We start from the raw sequence: 21,433 nt of genomic DNA, 5'->3' as shown, positions 1-21,433 counted from the left end.
AGAGATACAAGTGTTTCGCTCTAAGGCCTCCTGAATCATCTTGCACTCCTAGACAAAGGGACGCTCTCCTACTAAATGCACGCTCGCTGATTACAGGCACGTACTTGGGAGAAAAAAAGAACTAGCCTTGCGCAGAAAAATAAGCATCCCCTTTACTTCTCTTCCCTTCTCCCCTCACCCCCACCCAAGAGCCAGGCCCATGCTTTCTCCCCTAAACCAAAACCTAACCAGGGACCCAGCTGAGGAGAGCTGCACTGAGGCACATTTGTGGGAACCTCCCCCTCCCCTGAATCTTCCCAGGAGCAGGAGGACTTTATAGATTTGGAACAGTGGTTTGCAGAGGAACATGGTTCAGAAGGAAGAAGCTGGGAAATACTGGATGGGGAACAGCTTGCAGAAGAAACTCTGGAGAGGGGGGAAAGAGTTAACAAATTCACTGTCTCTGGAAAGCATCCATTCACTTTCCCCAAGATCAGGGAGAGCTGCAAAAGTGGCAGGACAGAAAGCACAGAGTGTACGAGCTCAGATTACAAGATGCATAAGAGACAGGGGTGACTAGGGATGTGAGGGGGTGGACCTCTTCATTGGGAACACCGCGATTCCTAGAAGACGGGGTCTTTGTTCTCTCGCTGGGATCATTACAGTTTCTAACTGGTAATAAGACTCCTTTTCCTTTGTTCTGCTTATCTATGACCACGGGAGAAGGAAGCCAATTCCCTGAAGCATGACAGATGCTGATCCACAAGACAAGGGCAGCCCATCATTTTGGCAGTGAAGGGTGGAGGTCAAGACATAACAGATTCATCACACACCTTGAGAATTTCAGATTCACACTCTCCCCGTTTATCTAGCAACAACTTGCAACTTACTTTATACATTTAGTATATGTGACCTATATAACTTTAATATATATGTGTGTGAGTTTGTGTGTACAAATTTAAATACAAACACCAGAACATCACACGGGTTCCATGTATTTAAAATTGATTTCCGCCCATATGAGTTTCTTGATGTGATGTAAAGAGTGAACCTTGAGTGAAAGACCGCATACATTTATATGGCTTTTCACCTGTGTGAATTTGCTCGTGAATATTAAGGTCTCCACTCCGTCTGATGCTCTTTCCACACTCCTTACAATTAAATGGTTTCTCCCCTGTATGAATTCGTTGGTGTATTCTAAGGGCTCCAATATGACTGAAGCTTCTTCCACACACCATACATTTAAATGGATTTTCCCATGTCAGCTTGTTGATGTCTTCTAAGTGTTCCACTACAACTGAAGCTCTTTCCACACTCCATACAATTAAAAGGGTTCTACCCTGTGTGAGTTCGTTGGTGTATTCTAAGACTGCCACTACGACTGAAGCCCTTTCCACATTCAATGCATTTAAATGGTTTCTCCCCTGTGTGAGTTCGTTGATGGAATCTAAAGTCTCCACTTTGACTGAAGCTCTTTCCACATTCAATACATTTGAATGGTTTCTCCCCCGTGTGAGTTCGTTGATGTCTTCTAAGTGTTCCACTTTGACTGAAGCTCTTTCCGCACTCCATGCATTCAAATGGTTTTTCCCCCGTGTGAGTTCGTTGGTGTATTCTAAGGGCTCCACTACAATTGAAGCTCTTTCCACATTCAATGCATTTAAATGGTTTCTCCCGTGTGAGTTCGTTGATGGCATCCAAAGTCTCCACTACGACTGAAGCTCTTTCCCCATTCAATACATTTCAATGGTTTCTCACCCGTGTGAGTTCGTTGATGTCTTCTAAGGGCTCCACTATGAATGAAACTCTTTCCACATTCAATGCATTTAAATGGTTTTTCCCCCGTGTGACTACGTTCATGTATTCTAAGATCATCACTACGACTGAAGCTCTTTCCACATTCAATGCATTTAAAAGGTTTCTCCCCTGTGTGAGTTCGTTGATGGCGTCTAAAGTCTCCACTTTGACTGAAGCTCTTTCCACATTCAATACATTTGAATGGTTTCTCCCCCGTGTGAGTTCGTTGATGTATTCTAAAGGCTCTAATACGACTGAAGCTCATTCCACATTCAATACATTTAAAAGGTTTCTCCCCTGTGTGATTACGTTGATGTATTCTAAGGGCTCCACTATGACTGAAGCTCTTTCCACATTCAATGCATTGAAATGGTTTCTCCCCTGTGTGAGTTCGTTGATGGCGTCTAAAGTCTCCACTTCGACTGAAGCTCTTTCCACATTCAATGCATTTAAAAGGTTTCTCCCCTGTGTGAGTTCGTTGATGGCGTCTAAAGTCTCCACTTCGACTGAAGCTCTTTCCACATTCAATACATTTAAATGGTTTCTCCCCCGTGTGAGTTCGTTGATGTATTCTAAAGGCTCTAATACGACTGAAGCTCTTTCCACATTCAATGCATTTAAAAGGTTTCTCCCCTGTGTGAGTTCGTTGATGGCGTCTAAAGTCTCCACTTTGACTGAAGCTCTTTCCACATTCAATGCATTTAAAAGGTTTCTCCCCTGTGTGAGTTCGTTGATGGCGTCTAAAGTCTCCACTTCGACTAAAGCTCTTTCCACATTCAATACATTTAAATGGGTTCTCCCCCGTGTGAGTTCGTTGATGTATTCTAAAGGCTCTAATATGACTGAAGCTCATTCCACATTCAATACATTTAAAAGGTTTCTCCCCTGTGTGATTACATTGATGTATTCTAAGGGCTCCAGTATGACTAAAGCTCTTTCCACATTCAATACATTTAAATGGTTTCTCCCCTGTGTGACTACGTTGATGTATTCTAAGGGCTCCAGTATGACTAAAGCTCTTTCCACATTCAATACATTGAAATGGTTTCTCCCCTTTGTGACTATGTTGATGTATTCTAAAATCGCCACTACGACTGAAGCTCTTTCCACATTCAATGCATTGAAATGGTTTCTCCCCTGTGTGACTACGTTGATGTATTCTAAGGGCTCCACTACGACTGAAGCTCTTTCCACATTCAATGCATTTAAATGGTTTCTCCCCTGTGTGACTATGTTCATGTATTCTAAGGGCTCCAGTATGACTAAAGCTCTTTCCACATTCAATACATTTAAATGGTTTCTCCCCTGTGTGACTATGTTGATGTATTCTAAGGGCTCCACTATGACTGAAGCTCTTTCCACATTCAATGCATTTAAATGGTTTCTCCCCTGTGTGAGTTCGTTGATGGCATCTAAAGCCTCCACTTTGACTGAAGCTCTTTCCACATTCAATACATTTGAATGGTTTCTCCCCCGTGTGAGTTCGTTGATGTCTTCTAAGTGTTCCACTTTGACTGAAGCTCTTTCCGCACTCCATGCATTCAAATGGTTTTTCCCCCGTGTGAGTTCGTTGGTGTATTCTAAGGGCTCCAGTATGACTAAAGCTCTTTCCACATTCAATACATTTAAATGGTTTCTCCCCTGTGTGACTATGTTGATGTATTCTAAGATCACCAGTACGACTGAAGCTCTTTCCACATTCAATGCATTGAAATGGTTTCTCCCCTGTGTGACTCCGTTGATGTATTCTAAGGGCTCCACTACGACTGAAGCTCTTTCCACATTCAATGCATTTAAATGGTTTCTCCCCTGTGTGACTATGTTCATGTATTCTAAGGGATCCAGTATGACTAAAGCTCTTTCCACATTCAATACATTTAAATGGTTTCTCCCCCGTGTGAGTTCGTTGATGTCTTCTAAGTATTCCACTTTGACTGAAGCTCTTTCCACATTCAATACATTTAAATGGTTTCTCCCCTGTGTGACTACGTTGATGTATTCTAAGGGCTCCACTACGACTGAAGCTCTTTCCACATTCAATGCATTGAAATGGTTTCTCCCCTGTGTGACTACGTTGATGTATTCTAAGGGCTCCACTATGACTGAAGCTCTTTCCACATTCAATGCATTGAAATGGTTTCTCCCCTGTGTGCCTACGTTGATGTATTCTAAGGGCTCCACTATGAATGAAGCTCTTTCCACAATCAATACATTTAAATGGTTTCTCCCCTGTGTGACTATGTTGATGTATTCTAAGATCGCCACTACGACTGAAGCTCTTTCCACATTCAATGCATTTAAATGGTTTCGCCCCTGTGTGAGTTCGTTGATGTCTTCTAAGGGCTCTAATACAATTGAAGTTGTTACCACACTCCATGCATTTAAATGGTTTCTCACCTGTGTGAGTTCGTTGATGTATTCTAAGTGTTCCGCTTTCACTGAAGCTCTTTCCACATTCCATGTATTTAAATGGTTTCTCCCCTGTGTGAGTTCGTTGATGACTTGTAAGGTTTCCACTATGATTGAAGCTCTTTCCACATTCAATGCATTTAAATGGTTTCTCCCCTGTGTGAGTTCGTTGATGTTTTCTAAGGTTTCCACTATGATTGAAGCTCTTTCCACATTCAATGCATTTAAATGGTTTCTCCCCTGTGTGAGTTCGTTGATGTATTCTAAGGGCTCCAGTATGACTAAAGCTCTTTCCACATTCAATACATTTAAATGGTTTCTCCCCTGTGTGACTATGTTGATGTATTCTAAGATCACCACTACGACTGAAGCTCTTTCCACATTCAATACATTTGAATGGTTTCTCCCCCGTGTGAGTTCGTTGATGTCTTCTAAGTGTTCCACTTTGACTGAAGCTCTTTCCGCACTCCATGCATTCAAATGGTTTTTCCCCCGTGTGAGTTCGTTGGTGTATTCTAAGGGCTCCAGTATGACTAAAACTCTTTCCACATTCAATACATTTAAATGGTTTCTCCCCTGTGTGACTATGTTGATGTATTCTAAGATCGCCGCTACGACTGAAGCTCTTTCCACATTCAATGCATTTAAATGGTTTCGCCCCTGTGTGAGTTTGTTGATGTCTTCTAAGGGCTCTAATACAATTGAAGCTGTTACCACACTCCATGCATTTAAATGGTTTCTCACCTGTGTGAGTTCGTTGATGTATTCTAAGTGTTCCGCTTTCACTGAAGCTCTTTCCACATTCCATGTATTTAAATGGTTTCTCCCCTGTGTGAGTTCGTTGATGACTTGTAAGGTTTCCACTATGATTGAAGCTCTTTCCACATTCAATGCATTTAAATGGTTTCTCCCCTGTGTGAGTTTGTTGGTGTACTCTAAGGTTTCCACTTTGACTGAAGCTCTTTCCACATTCAATACATGTAAATGGTTTCTCCCCTGTGTGTTTGTTGGTGTATCCTCATTCTTCCACAGTGAAAGCACATTCAACATTCCCTGCATTTAAACTCTTTCTTTGTTCTTCCTAATGAATTCACAGATGGCTCCGTAGAATTCTGACCATCGTCTTCCTCACCTGTTTGGGAGTACAGGGGGGGGGGGAGAGAGGATCCTGTTAGACTTTTAAGAAAGACAAGAAAGGAACTGAACACACGCCAATCCCTATGTGCACGTTTTCACTCCCTCTTCATTGTTCACTGTCTCCATGTTCTAAGATTTTAGGAATGAAGATGAGCTAATGGCAAAAGCAGCCCATGATCACTCCATTCACACTTAAGAGAGCACCATCATTTTATAGTAGAGATCTACGGTGGAACTGGTTTATAAGACACATCTCTCGTTTTCTTTTTCAATTGAGAAAAAGATCTCAGGCTCCAATAGCAATCTTTCCTATGAGTAAGATGTAAAACTGAAGTGCTCTTATGCCACATGTAACTAAAAATATTGCAATATATTAGAACCTAAGCAGAGCCTGCTGCATTGGGCAAAGGCCCACCTAGTCCAGCATCCTGTTCTCACAGTGGCCAAGCAGATGCCTGGGGGAAACTAGCAAGCAAAATTTCAGCCCAAGAGTCCTGTGCTTTCCAGAAACTAGTATTAAGAAGCATTATTGCCTAAGAACACGAGGGCAGAGCACAGGCATCAGTCCAATCATTTTTTTCAAGCTATCCTAGTTGCTGGCAGTCACTGTCTCGTGTGCTTCTGTTTACTCATCTTTTGCATCCCTAAAAGGCTCATAAAGGTATTATGACCTAAGCTTTTGTGGGCTGCAATCTGACAAAGGGGACTCTTGATTAGGGAAGCTGGTGCCACTATAAACCTGTGAGTCTCTTTGTTGGTTTTGTGCACTGATTTTGAAATTTGTACCAAGGTTGCACCACTGTATCTCCATGTAAGCTTATGGAGGGACAGAATTAAGGGGGCGCTATAAATTATTATCCCACTCACTCACTCTCACACACAACCCCTGTCTGTAAGTTCACACAATTTGCTTATAATACTGGCCACCCTTGGTCTTCATATGCCCAATCCTATGTGAACAGCCTCCAGCCACAGGTATTGTGTATCATGATAACAGGTCCTTTGTCCCGAAAGACCCCTTCACCCATTTTTCTGGATTGGTGTGCAACATCTTTATCATCACTTAATCCTGCAGTGGAAATAACACCAGAGATTTAAAAGCATAGAGGAAGAAAATCTGCTGCCACTCCTTTATGAAAGGGATTCCAAAAACAAAGAGCTGCTTTGGAGAAGGCCTCACCCCTTTCTTTTCCTGCCTGGACCTCCCTGCCTTTGGTCTCCTCTCCATCTTTTCCTCTTTCTCCCTCCACCATCCAGCCATCCATGTTCCCATCTCCTCTCCCCTGGAACTCACCAGATTTCTCTGAGGGTCCTGGGAGGGGATGCTCAGAGGTTGGAGGGAGGGATGCGGGAGACAGCTTGACCAGCTCAGCTGTCCATCTTCCTCTGTCCATCCTGACCAGGTTTGCAGGTTCACCTTTTTAGGAGCTCAGAAGTGAGGGCATGTTGTAACTTCCTGGGAGGAAGGAAGAAGTCAAGGGAGTCTCAGAGCTTCTGCAGGGATTCTGCCCAAGACATTCTGCTGCCCCTGTGGAAGCCCCTATTGGGCACCCTCTTCCCAAGAGCCTCCACCCATTTTCAAATACCTTTGGCAATTCCTTCCGTCTGCATGTCCCTTCTCCCTTCCTAAGGCTGGCATGGTAAGGGCAGTAGTGGCCTTGCGGCAATTGCCCAAAGGGCCACAATAAATGTGATAATGTGTACCCCTGTAAATCCTTGAGTGTGCTTCTAATACAGAAGTTATGGTAGCCTGTGCTTTATGAAACTGATTATTTTGCAAGTTTCCACCTCCCAATTGGGGCAGAAATACAGCTAATATGAGAATCACAAAGATACAGCTGAAAGCTGGAACATGAGTTGCTACATGATGCAAAAGGCTTCATGTAACACAGGTTCCCAACATGCACATCAACACAACGTAACAGAATGCTGTGGGAATCAAAACTAAATCAGCAGAAATTGCCAGTGCTTATTGCACATGTGTATTATAAATAAAATGAGGTAATGATGAATATGATCAATGTGAAACTCCAAAGGGACTTTTTTAAGGAGGCGGGGGATGCAAGAAAAATTTAGATTCTTTTGGCAATAACCATTAAAAGAAGGAACTGCTGAGCAAAAACAGAAACAGGAGCATGTTCAGAAGTTCTTGCGGAAAGGGGGCGGGGCCTTCAAAGGTCTCATAATCGACCCAAAACAACACAGAGGTCTACCTGTCAATTGCGGTTCAGTGCTTGGACATCTCTGGTGTATATGATTGGTTGAAATCGAAATGTTTTGTTTGAAATTATATAAATACCACTGCCTGAACCACTGGGCAGGGTTGCAGTTTTGTGGAACGATCCAACTATAGCCTATTGCTTTGCAATAAACAATGGTGGACTCCTCTCATTTCTGAGTTTTATTGGTGTAAACTCAGGAGATAAGCCATTTCCTGGTTTACAACAGAGAGTAGATCCCATGGAACACCAGCCATTTTCTGGTTTACAACAGAGAGTAGATCCCATGGAACACGAGACTTACCGTATTCTTCCGTGTATAAGACGTCCCCCATTTTTGGGTACTCAAACTTTAGAAACTAGGGGGATTGAGCTTTTGGGGAGGATTACTTGGGGGCAATGCCGAAAATCACTCACCCACCAGAACGCAGCTCACAACCACTCGCGTTGCAGCTGCCTGATCGCTGCCATTAGCCCTCCTGGCTGCCGCTGCGGCAGCCAATAGACAGCTGCCCTTCTCGCAGCAAGCGGGAGTGTGATTGGAGGCTGCCGGTGGCGATCAGGGAGCTGATAGGTGGTGACTGCATGGGAAAGGCATAGGAAAGGCAGAAAGGGGAGAAATACCTTGATCGGCAGCTCTGTTTTGCAGGCGGTCTTCCCCCTTAGTTTACAGAGTTTGCTGAGCAACAGAAAGACGCTGCATGGCAAAAACGAACAGCCTACAGCCTCCTTCCCAGCTGTAGGGTGGGCAGAGTGGGGGGAGGCAAGCAGACTAGGGAGGCCCCAGGGCTCGCCGCTGCGAGGAGCTGCGACTGCCAGAGCAAGCACTGCATTTATTTCTATATTTAATTGCTATATTCCATGCATAAGACGACCCACGTTTTTTAACTTTAAAAATTGGGTAAAAAAACCTCATCTTATACACGGAGAAAGACAGTAATTTGCAAAGAGAGGGGGGAAAAGATGGCCGCCGAACTAGCTGCAGAGTTCTGGAGGTTATCTGAGGCAAGTTCTTAAATTTGCTTTTTAAATAGGCTCGACACCGAGCCAACCTTTGAAACCCCTTTTATAATATATTTTAACTCCTCCAGAGTTTTTAAATAGTTTTAATAGTTCTTTTAGCTTGTTGCTTTTAAAAAAAAAGCCCTTCTTGTTACCTTGTTATCTTAATGTCCGGAGGGTTTACTCCCCACGCTGCCACTCTCCTCAAGTCTGACCGACAATAAGGAAAACGGGTGACAGCTGATTTATTGCCAACTCCGTGTTATGCTCTGAACTATAAGCTATCAAATTACAAACAGCTATCCCAAATCTTGCCTCAATTTGGACCTTAGTCTACAGCTGGGTGGAGTTTCCGACTTCCTAAGAGACATAGTTTTTGAAATAGGAAGAATAACCCCTGATTGGTAACAAAGATTTACAAATGGTACTTACTAGAAAGAAACGTAGGGACCTGGGGATAGTGACAAGCCCATTGTTCCAGGAGTGTTATGAGAAACAGAGTAAAATCACGCAATACTTTTCACATACAAGGGACAACGAGAATGGAAATGGAAATGAGCAAAAGATGGCTGAGATGGTTGAGTTGAAGCAGGATGAGGCCCTTCTTTTTCCCTCTGCTGCTCAAGATCACTCAACCTTCTCTAGAGGAATACAGGACTCGGAGAATAACAACCAAAATAGAAATACAATGAGCCTGGCCCATGAAATAGTCTTGGCTGAGATATTATCTTCAGAGTTACAGGAAGAAACCCGAAACTCCCAGAAATCCCAGACTTCATCTATGGGCTCCCAGACGGAAAACAATGACTGCTATCCTCAGGACTGGCTGCTCTCTATAAATCTGGATCTGGCAGCTATGAAAAAATATTTAACAATAACAAATGGGCTGCTCCTGACACTAGTGGAAAATTATCCCCTCCAAGCTAAAGGCTCAGAATTTCATGGTGTTGATCCACCAACCACCCCTCAAGAGCCAGAATATACAAAGCAACCAGCAACCAGCAAGTGCACACAAGGATCATCAGCGGAAAATCATTTACACCAAGGAAAGGACGCAGGGTTGTATGTCTCTGTCCCCAAAACTGAATTTCCTATCGAAGTAAATCAAAAGAAGCGAGGCATCAGTAAGAGATCCCATAAGAAGAAAGCTGAAACTAAAAAGAAAAGTAAGAACATAAAAACTGCAAGGAAATCTGTTATAAACCGACGTGCATGTAAAGTATGTTGGAAAAGACTATATAAGCTGATCCCAACAAAATCAAAAATAAACTCTAACAAACCTGCTATACATGGCAGCAGAGAGAACAACAGTGTGGATCCAGAAAAAAAGATCCAGCTGAAGTCTTTGAAAGAAACACCATTGCTGCCTAACAAAACAAGTGAGGAAACGGAATCACTACCCGGGTGCTCTATGCTGAAACCTCAAGGATCCATAAATATTAAAGAAGACTCATCCCATACCATTGATTATGGCAGATCTCAAGATGAGCCAGTAGCAGGGCAAGATCTGTCCCAGGATAAAGGATGGAAACTGATACTGGCAGATAGGAAGCTAGCTTTTCTAAACTACCCGAAGCCAAAGGGCTTCCTTACACAGGAAGAACGCTCGGTGCATTTTGTGAATACTTTAGATGATATGCTGCCAGGAAAAATAAAATTAAATGACATTACCTCAGTAGATTTCATATTCTACAATGGATACTCTCTGCGAGTGATTGCCTCCTTCAAAGATCAAAACTTGGCTAAATATATATATAGATCAAGACATTTGCTGTTAAAGAAAAGGATAACGGTAACAAGATATTTTGAAAACAGCACATGTTTGAATTTGTTTCCTGATGATTTTACGACAGCTGAGATAAGATTTACTTGTAAACCAAAGGAGGAGAGAGGACACTCAAAAGACAAACTGGAACATACTGAGCAAGGGTCCTTGAAACTAAGACAGGAGATGAGACTGCCTAATGAGGGGACGGATAACTTCTATCCAGAAGAAAAGGCATTAATAAATCAGTTTGGATTGTTGCCTTTCCTTGCCCAATCTGAGATCTTGAGAAGATTGGAGACCCTTAGAAATAAGCTAACAGAGATGAATGCTCAGGAAAAAGTAAGAGAGAAAGAACCGGCAACGGACCAATTAAAGAAAGAGAACCTCTCTGAAAAAGCCAAGACAGACCCCATGAAAGATTACTCTTATAATACCTCTGCAACTGCAGAGATAAACCTGTTAACAACAGATCTAACACAGTGCGCAAGGGATAAACTACCATCTAAGAAGGAAACCATCCCTATGGCAACCATGAAAGACTACCTTTATAATACCTCTGCAGCTGCAGAGATAAACCTGACAGCAACAGATCTAACACAGTGCGTAAGGGACAGCAACAATCTACCATCTAAAAAGGAAACCATCCCTATGACAACCACAAGGCGCTCTTGGACCAGCATGAGATACCTGGATGAGGATGAACTTGGTATCAGTCAAATAGAACACCTCAAGGTAGATTCGCCAAAAAAAGGAGTACTGATCACTAATGTTAGCACGCTGCACCCTTCAATTGATTCCATTGAGTACCTGGGCGATAATACATCTATGGACATTGCCAAAATGAACGAAATTCAACCAATAGATAAAAAGATAGGCCCTAAAAATCTTTCAAAGGCAAATTGACTAAGATCAACTTTTGGCAAGACAACGTGCAACCTTGCCTTGCTAACTTGGAATATTGCAGGTTGGCAAAAGAGGGTTTCTGACCAATCCTTTGCTAAATATATCCAGAGACATGACATTGTGTTTCTCCAGGAGACCTGGAGCACAAGTGAAGTGGAGTTAAATGGCTTTTCTGCGTTCTCCCTCCCAGGTCTTTTAAGTACTAGAGGGGGGCGAGTTAAAGGTGGGTTAGTTACTTTAATCTCAACAAGGCTAAGGGCCATATTTAAAAAACTAGACCCACTAGACCATCTGGCCACAGCTGTGCAAGTACAGTGGAGGACCCACAGCTTGCTGCTGATTAACGTATACCTACCCCCACAAAGAGAGAAAAGACTGATAAGAAATACTTGGGCTCAGTTAGAACAGTATCTTGACAAACTATCAAATCAATTTCCTGATGCCTCTGTAGTGGTGGCAGGCGACCTAAATGCCAGAACTGGACAATCTGATGAGGCTTTGTATGCACATTTCCATGAAACAGCCCCCATTATAGAGGAAGCCCACTCAATACCAGCTAGAATCTCAAAGGATAAAGGCTGCAATTATGCCGGCTTATGCCTATTACACTTGGTCAACAAGTTGGACTTGGTTATACTAAATGGCCGTACAGAGGGGGAGAAGGTCGGAGAATTCACATTTATATCTAACAATGGCGCCTCCACAATTGATTATATAATCGTGTCGTATGATCTTCAAAACAAAGTTCTGGAATGCAAAGTGGAGGAGCGCTTAGACAGTGACCATCTGCCATTAAGTGCACTCGTAGCTGCGGGAAAGGATTTATCCTGCGCTGAGAAAATCGAACATTCGAGCCCTACAGCTTTGGAGCTCAGATATTCTCGTATCAGATGGACAGATGAACTGCATAAGGAAATTTCAAGTAGGCTATGCTCAAAGGAATTCCTCACTAAGAGAGAAAACCTTATAACTTCCTCAAGCCATGAATTAAAGATAAATTTATTTCAGGAGTTAATTTCACTCCTTCAAGATTCCCTGAAGGAAAAAAGGAACAGGTCAAGTAGGCAATCCTCAGTATATAAAAACTCCAAACCCTGGTTTGATCAAGAATGTCAGGACATGAAGCTAAACTTACTGAAAAAATACAAGAATTATAGATCTGCCAATTTACCCCAACTCCCCACGGTCTGGTTTGAAGATAAACGAAATTATAAAATCTTGATCAAAAACAAAAAACTCCTGGCACAGAAAAGAGAATGGAAATGCCTAATAGATGCATCCAGAGAGAGAGATTCGGCCACCTTCTGGAGACTGGTAGCAAATGGAGTGCGATCTACCTCCTCAGAAGTGGAGTATACTATACCTGCAGGGACTTGGGAGGCATTTTTCCAATCTTCATATTCAGCTCTGCCTTTGACACAGCCACTAATACAGTGTGCGGCAGGTGATGAGTGGCCTCCGGTGTCGGTTGCGGAGATCAGGAGGCTTATTCAGGCACTCAAACACAGAAAAGCCCCGGGAGCAGATAATATCTCTCCTGAACTTCTCAAAGCCAATATTGACTGGTGGGCCCCAGTCCTTGCCACCCTATTCACCAGCATAGATCAAACAGCAATAATACCAGAGGACTGGGGATTGGCAATCATCGTTCCCATATTCAAGAAAGGCTGTAAACTTGATCCAGCCAATTACAGACCAATCAGTCTCTTAAGCATCATTAGCAAACTTTATGCAACTCACTTACGTGAAAAGTTTGTGGACTGGCTGGAACAGGAGCACATCCTAAAGGAAGCCCAGGCTGGTTTCAGGGCACATAGATCAACTCTAGACCAAGGACTGGTATTGCAACATCTAGTGGAGAAATACACCTCAAAGAAAGGAGGCTCCCTCTATGTAGCCTTTATAGATTTCAAATCAGCTTTCGATTTGATACCCCGGCACAGACTTTGGGAAAAATTAAATGCCACAAACATCGATAGACGTCTTTTGCTTCTTATCCGTAGACTACATGAAAATACTCGGATCCGTGTTAGATGCGACCGTTATGGGAACCTATCAAAGGAAATCCAAAGTTTCCATGGTGTCAAGCAAGGCTGTGTTCTTGCCCCTATTCTATTTAACTTCTATATAAACTCCTTAGTCGGAAAGATGGAGGAAGCAAGTACTCATCCCCCAAACCTAAATAATATACCAATCCCAGTCCTTTTGTACGCAGATGATGCGGCACTTATTTCCTTCTCTTGTGTGGGTCTAAGAAAACTTTTACGAGCTCTTACAGAGTATTGCGAAGCTGAACACCTAATAATAAATTACACTAAATCAAAAATTATGGTGTTCTCCAAGAGAAAACTCCGACATAAATGGAAAATTAATAACCAACCTATTGAGCAAGTAACATCTTTTAGATATCTTGGAATAATTTTTGATGAGAAGGGATCTTGGTGCCATCAGATTAAGAATTCCATTGTAAATGCGCAAAGATCTTCCAGAGCTATCATAAGATTCTTTTACAGAAAAGGAGGTCAATATGTTCCTGCTGCCTCCCAGGTCTTTGTTGCAAAAACACTTCCACAATTGATGTATGGCACCCAGATATTTAATTGTCAAAAACTCAAGTCCCTGGAATCTGTACAAACTAAATTTTACCGCTCCCTACTAGGGTTACCTACCTGTGTCTCCAACACAGCCATCAGGCTGGAGGTAGGTCAACTCCCTATTAATGCCAGGATATGGATCCTGAAGATTCACTTCTGGCTAAAACTCATATTTTTCCCAGTGGGAGTGGCTCCATTGACTCTACTAGACCCGTTCCAGTCTAAATGGAGATTGTCGCTTTATGAAAAATTGAAGGGCCTGGGGCTTTCCCCACAAGAACTTATAGCCTCAGGTTTTGAAAAGGCTAAAAGGATGGTGAGCCAGCGAATAGGAGATGTAGAGCTTCAGGACCATATGAGCAAGATAGATAAATATCCAGCTATCCAAGATTATGGAAAAGGGTTTAATCTAACACCATATTTGCTGGATCTACAAATCGCAAAATACAGGCGGGCGTTTACCCTTACCAGATTTGATGTACTGCCATCTGCCTTACTAAAGGGCAGATACGAGGGCACACCCTATGCTGAACGAGTTTGCCCATGTGGTCTGAAAGAGGTGGAAACGGCTTCACATGTGTTGTTACACTGCGACCTTTACGGGGATATTAGGTCACTGTTTATCTCCCCTATCGTTCAGAAATTTCCAGGTCGATCTGAATCTCAGCGGCTGAAAATCCTACTAGGAGATAAAAACCCAGAAGTAACACTGAAAGTGGCCAAATTTTCTGCAGCTGCGATCAAGCGGAGGGCATTAGCTGTAAAAAAGTAAAAGACTTGACCCCTGGACAAGCCCCCCCTTTTTTTAAGTCTATACATATACTGTAGTGCATATATGTGTATATATGTGTGTGTGTGTGGGTGTGTGTGCATATGTGTATTGCTTTTATGTATAATTTTACAATTTTTAATTGACACCATTATTCCCTTTGTAAACTATTGTTGTTTTTTATGTTTTTTCTGGTCTATGACCGTAATAAATTTATTCATTCATTCAGTAATTTGCAAAGGACTGCTCTGAATACATGGTTGGACTGCTCTGAATACATGGAGAAGAAGGAAGCCCCCTGCTTGCATCTGGACCCCCTGGGAGAGGCGGTGGATCCACCCACTGCTGCCTCCTCTGTCCTCCTGCCCTGCAAACACCCTCTGCTCAGGAGAGAGGGGCAGAAAGAGCCTTCAAACCCATCTGTTTCCTCCTCCTCCGCTGCCTTTTCCTGCAGCAGCCCAGTGAGAGGGGAAGGAGCTCCAGCGCCTGGTTCACTTCAGATACACACAAGTTTTACTGATGTTGTGAATGAACAAGACCTCTACCTTCCATGCGGTGGGAGTGGGTGCGTTAAAAGTGGGGGAGAGACCTCCCCCGCCTGTCCTTTTGGGAAACAGGAGCCTTTGCCATTAGTAAACAACTTAGATGGCAAGTTCACAAGAGAAGCACTTCGGAGCACTGCTTGCTTGCTCATGCTATGTGTGTTTGCACCTCGAGGACAACATACATATTTACAACACGTGATTTCTTAAAGAGGGCATTTCTTTAAAATCGAAGGCCATTTGTACAAAAGACTTCAATGTTTGGTTGTTTTGGGGGTTTTTTATTTTGTTGGAAGCCGCCCAGACTGGCTGGGGAAACAATGAGCAGGGTATTATTATTATTATTACAGTGGTGCCCCGCAAAACGAATGCCTCGCTAAACGAAAAACCCGCAAGACGAAAGGGTTTTCCGATTTTTTAGCGGCTTCGCAAGACGAATTTCCCTATGGGCTTGCTTCGCAAGACGAAAGCCCATAGGGAAATCTCCGGGACAGCGGGGAACCCTCCTCCCACCGCAAGCCCCGGGAAGAGAGGAGAAGCTGCGCGCTTTCCCCTCTGTTCCCGGACCTGTCCTGAAGGCTTGCGGTGGGAGGAGGTCCGGGAACAGAGGAGAAGGCGCACAGCTTGCGGTGGGAGGAGGGCTTTTCCTCCCCACCGCCAACATTCAGAAGGCTGTTCTGAAGGCTGGCGGTGGGAAGAAAAGCCCTTCTCCCGCCTCCAGTCTTCAGAAGAGTTCCCCGCAGGGCTCCTCAAGCTGTGAATGTCTGCCGCGCGCGAAGGGGCGCTCTGCTTAAGAGCGCCCCTCGTGCGGGGCAGCAGGCTGCTACCCGCAGCTTGGAAAGCCCTGTGGGGAAGTCCGGCAGGGCTCCCCAAGCTGCAGATGTCTGCCCCGCCCGAGGGGCGCTCTGCTTAAGAGTGCCCCTCATGCGGGGCAGCAGGCTGCTACCCGCAGCTTGGAAAGCCCTGTGGGGAAGTCCGGCAGGGCTCCCCAAGCTGCAGATGTCTGCCCCGCCCGAGGGGCGCTCTGCTTCAGAGCGTCCCTCGCACCGGGCAGCAGGCTGCTATTCGCAGCCTAGGCAGCCCTGCAGGAACTCTTCTGAAGGCTGGCGGCGGGAGAAGGGCTTTTCTTCCCACCGCCAGCCTTCAGAAGGCTGTTCTGAAGCCTGGCGGTGGGGAGAAAAGTCCTCCCCCCCCACCAGCCTTCAGAAGAGGTCTGAAGGCGGTCTCCCTAGGAACGCATTCATTGATTTTCAATGCATTCCTATGGGAAACCGTGCATCGCAAGACGAAAAACTCGCAAGACGAAAAAACTTGCGGAACGAATTAATTTTGTCTTGCGAGGCACCACTGTATTATTATTATCATCATCATGAGCCTGGCCAGCAATACCCAACCCTCTCCCCTTTCTCCCCTCCTTCCATGCAACTCCCTTTGCACCACATCCGTGCAGGAAGAAGCCTCTCTCTTTCCACAGCGTAACCCCCCTACTCCCCCTTCAAAGCCCCCATTAAAAAAAAGAACTCCCTTTCCTCCTTCCTCTTCCCCCATCCAGAACTTGTGCAGGCCGCCTCTGGGGCTTCCCATCCTGGAACTTCACCCCCTTGCAAAGCCCCTCCCCTCCTTCTCCACCACTGGTTTGCACTCACCTGAAATCCCGCAGCGGGGGCAGGAATAGGAGCCCCCGCCTGGGAGGCAGGGAGGGACCCCGCTTAATTAGGAGGCTTAATTCGGAAGCAGCCGCCTCCTCTGCATCTACACAAAGCAGCTGCGCTTCCTCCCAACAGCACACTTTGCAAGCCCCGTCTTTATCTCCCATTTAACATACTTTCACCCCACACGAGAGTTATGAGGTGATACTGACAGCTCTTGCCTGTTCTGCCTTCTAAAGGAGAACTTCTCTTCTCCTCTTTGTTGCACACAGAGGCACAACTCATCCGCAGCTGCTGGCCTGCAAATACCGGCGAAGGCGCGCAGCCCACCCGAAGCCGCCACACCCGCCACGCGCGCAGGCAAGAGACTAATGGTTCCTGCACAATGTTTGCCATCTTGCCAAAGGTTGCAGGCAGCTTTACCTGCAGCAATCGCATGTTGATTGCCCTCTTAAAAGACAAAGTCCAGCAAAGACAAAGTCCAGCAACTGGAGGAACGTGTGGCGTGTGGTGGCTATGCTCCAAAGAATTAGAGAGCTGGAGCTCTTCTTGGAAGCAACAGAGCACACCGTCTCCGCCGAGGAGGAGGCTAGTTCACCAACACAGGAGCCAGATATATGGAGAAACGTGACGCAAAGAAGTAGGAGGCCCAGGGTTCGCTCTGATTGTTTAGAAATACACAATCGCTTTGAGGTCCTCTCCCCTAGCATGGAAGACGAAGAGCAGACTCCATTTGAGGATCTCTCCCTCATTACAGTCGATCAGGTATATGAAGACGAGCAGCAGTCAGTCCTCAGGGAATGTGCAGGCAACCTTGGAATGGACAGCTCACGGAAGAACCCCGACCAAACCTAAGAGGAGGCGTGTAGTGGTGATAGGGGATTCCCTACTGAGGGGAACAGAAGCAGTGATCTGTGGGCCTGACAAGATGTCTCGGGAAGTGTGTTGTCTCCCCGGGGCTAAGATCCAAGATGTAACTGAACGACTGCAAGGAATAATAAAACCCACTGACAAATACCCCCTTCCTCTTGGTTCATGTGGGAACCAATGACACTGCAAGCAATAGCCTCCAGAAGATCAAAAGAGACTATGAGGCTCTGGGCAGGAAATTGAAGCAATTAAATGCACAAATTGTCATCTCATCTGTCCTCCCAGTTGAACAATGTGGCTAAGGGAGAGAGGGGAAAATAGTGGAAGTGAACAGCTGGCTTCGCAAATGGTGTAAACAGGAACGGTTTGGATTCTTAGATCACGGACTGCAGTTTCTTGAAGATGGACTTCTGGCAAGCGATGGGCTGCACCTCACAACGGTTGGGAAGAATGTTTTTGCCAAAAATCTCAGAAACCTCATCAGGAGGGCTTTAAACTAACATGGGGGAGGGAGAAAGTGCTCCTGAAGGTAGGAGTCTATCAATTGATGAAGATGATCATCCAAATGCCATAGACCAAATGCAGCAAACAGCACACAGACCTAGTGGTGGGAGGAAAAAATCCTTAAATAAGAGACACAGGGGAATGATTAATGGACTTCAATGTCTGTACACTAATGCGCAAAGCATGGGTAATAAACAAGATGAGCTTGAGCTCTTGCTACAGCAAACTAAATATGACATAATAGGCATCACTGAAACCTGGTGGGATAAGTCCCACGACTGGAATGTAATAATGGAGGGATACAATCTATTTCAGAGAAACAGACCAGACAAGAAAGGAGGAGTGGTGGTGTTATATGTCAGGGATGTGTATACCTGTGAAGAGATCCAAGATTTAGAACCTCAAAGCCAAAGTGAGAGCATTTGGGTCAAAATTAAGGGAGAGAAGAATAACAGGGACCTCATTGTGGGAGTTTACTATAGATCCCCAAGCCAAATGGGGGACATAGATGATGCCTTCCTGGAACAGATGGCCAAGCATGCAAAAGGAAGGGAGATAGTAGTAATGGGGGACTTCAATTACCCGGATATTTGCTGGATGTCAAACTCAGCCAAGAGCATAAGGTCAAACAGATTCCTCACTGGCCTTGCAGACAACTTCATTGTCCAGAAAGTGGGAGAAGCAACAAGAGGAACAGCCATTTTAGATCTGGTCCTAACCAATGTTGATGACCTGGTTAGTGGGGTAGTAGTGGAGGGATCATTAGGCGCGAGTGATCATGCTTTTCTGAAGTTTACTATACAGCGGAAAGGAGCAGACAAGCATACTAGGACTCAATTTCTTGACTTTAAGAAAGCAGACTTCATAAAACTTAGGGAAGTGCTGGGTGAGATCCCATGGACAGTAATACTAAAAGGAAAGGGAGTTCATGATGGCTGGGAGTTTGATAAGAGGGAGATAGTAAAAGCACAACGTCAGGCAATACCAATGAGACGGAAACATAGAAGGTGCCTAAAGAAGCCAGGGTGGCTATCTAAAGAACTTTTAACTGAGTTAAGATTAAAAAAGGATGTGTACAAAAAATGGAAAAGGGGGGAAACCACCAAAGAGGAATTCAAACAAATAGCCAGCACGTGTAGACACAAAGTCAGAAAAGCTAAAGCACAGAATGAACTCAGGCTTGCTAGAGAGGTTAAAAGCAACAAAAAAGGCTTTTATGGGTATGTTCGTAGCAAAAGGAAGAAGAAAGAAACTGTGGGGTCACTCAGAGGAGAAGATGGTGAAATGCAAACAGGGGACACAGAAAGGGCTGAACTCCTCAATGCCTTCTTTGCCTCAGTCTTCTCCAATAAAGAAAACAATGCCCGACCTGAAGAATTTGGAGCAAATGATTCAGCAGAGGAAACACAGCCCAGAATAACTAAGGAGATAGTACAAGAATACTTGGCTAGTTTAGATGTATTCAAGTCTCCAGGGCCAGATGAACTGCATCCCAGAGTATTAAAAGAACTGGCAGATGTGATCTCAGAACCACTGGCAGTCATCTTTGAGAATTCCTGGAGAACAGGCGAAGTCCCGGCAGACTGGAGGAGGGCAAATGTTGTCCCTATTTTCAAAAAGGGGAAAAGAGAGGACCCAAATAATTACCGCCCAGTCAGTCTGACATCAATACCAGGGAAGATTCTGGAGCAGATCATTAAGCAAACAGTCTGTGAGCACCTAGAAAGGAATGTTGTGATCACCAATAGTCAGCATGGATTTCTGAAAAATAAGTCATGTCAGACTAACCTGATCTCGTTTTTTGACAGAATCACAAGCCTGGTAGATGAAGGGAACGCAGTGGATGTAGCCTACCTTGATTTCAGCAAGGCATTTGACAAGGTGCCCCATGATATTCTTGTAAAGAAGCTGGTAAAATGCGGACTTGACTATGCTACCACTCAGTGGATTTGTAATTGGCTGCCTGACCGAACCCAAAGGGTGCTCATCAATGGTTCCTCTTCATCCTGGAGAAGAGTGACTAGTGGGGTGCCACAGGGTTCTGTCTTGGGCCCCGTCTTATTCAACATCATTATCAACGACTTGGGTGATGGACTCAAGGGCATCCTGATCAAATTTGCAGATGACACCAAACTGGGAGGGGTGGCTAACACCCCAGAGGACAGGATCACACTTCAAAACGACCTTGACAGATTAGAGAACTGGGTCAAAACAAACAAGATGAATTTTAACAGGGAGAAATGTAAAGTATTGCACTTGGGCAAAAAAAATGAGAGGCACAAATACAAGATGGGTGACACCTGGCTTGAGAGCAGTACATGTGAAAAGGCTAGGAGTCTTGGTTGACCACAAACTTGACATGAGCCAACAGTGTGACACGGCAGCTAAAAAAGCCAATGCAATTCTGGGCTGCATCAATAGGAGTATTGCATCTAGATCAAGGGAAGTAATAGTGCCACTGTATTCTGCTCTGGTCAGACCTCACCTGGAGTACTGTGTCCAGTTCTGGGCACCACAGTTCAAGAAGGACACTGACAAACTGGAACGTGTCCAGAGGAGGGCAACCAAAATGGTCAAAGGCCTGCAAACGATGCCTTATGAGGAACGGCTAAGGGAGCTGGGCATGTTTAGCCTGGAGAAGAGGAGGTTAAGGGGTGATATGATAGCCATGTTCAAATATATAAAAGGATGTCACATAGAGGAGGGAGAAAGGTTGTTTTCTGCTGCTCCAGAGAAGCGGACACGGAGCAATGGATCCAAACTGCAAGAAAGAAGATTCCACCTAAACATTAGGAAGAACTTCCTGACAGTAAGAGCTGTCCGACAGTGGAATTTGCTGCCAAGGAGTGTGGTGGAGTCTCCTTATTTGGAGGTTTTTAAGCAGAGGCTTGACAACCATATGTCAGGAGTGCTCTGATGGTGTTTCCTGCGTGGCAGGGGGTTGGACTCGATGGCCCTTGTGGTCTCTTCCAACTCTATGATTCTATTATTCTATTCTATGATTCTAAATCTGGCAGAAAGGGCATCAGTATACAATGATGCTGCAAAAAAGACTGGTGACTGGGAGCAGCCACCGAGATCACAGAACACTGGTCTTGAAAGATCCACGTTGGCTCCCAGTATGTTTCTGAGCAGAATTCAAAATGTTGGTGCTGATCTTAAAAGCCCTAAACGACCTCTGTCTAGTATACCTGAAGGAGCGTCTCCAACCCCATCGTTCAGCCCAGAAACTGAGGTCCAGCGCTGAGGGCCTTCTGGCGAGAAGCAAGATAACAAGGAACCAGGCCTTCT

At 44.7% G+C, this 21,433-nt stretch overlaps 2 protein-coding genes across 2 annotated transcripts in view; both read right to left on the bottom strand.

Moving 5' to 3' along the window:
* Positions 1 to 21,433, bottom strand: part of LOC309364603 (uncharacterized protein) — a 220,111-nt gene that overhangs the window by 30,669 nt on the left and 168,009 nt on the right. The window lies entirely within an intron of this gene.
* The window catches only part of LOC309359382 (uncharacterized protein), a gene marked incomplete at its 3' end in the record, with an annotated part of 29,051 nt that continues 8,595 nt past the window's right edge, over positions 978 to 21,433 (bottom strand). Inside the window, exons 2-3 of the mRNA XM_081892936.1 lie at positions 3,988 to 5,181; positions 978 to 1,030 (exon numbers count right to left, since the gene is read on the bottom strand). Coding sequence (XP_081749062.1) covers positions 978 to 1,030; positions 3,988 to 4,993 — 1,059 coding nt within the window. The 5' untranslated portion in view covers positions 4,994 to 5,181. The remainder of the gene's footprint in view (positions 1,031 to 3,987; positions 5,182 to 21,433) is intronic.

Source organism: Podarcis melisellensis (genome assembly GCF_964234715.1).
Source record: "Podarcis melisellensis genome assembly, chromosome: 2".
NCBI classification, from domain to species: domain Eukaryota; kingdom Metazoa; phylum Chordata; class Lepidosauria; order Squamata; family Lacertidae; genus Podarcis; species Podarcis melisellensis.
This window is presented reverse-complemented; position numbering and strand designations above follow the sequence as displayed.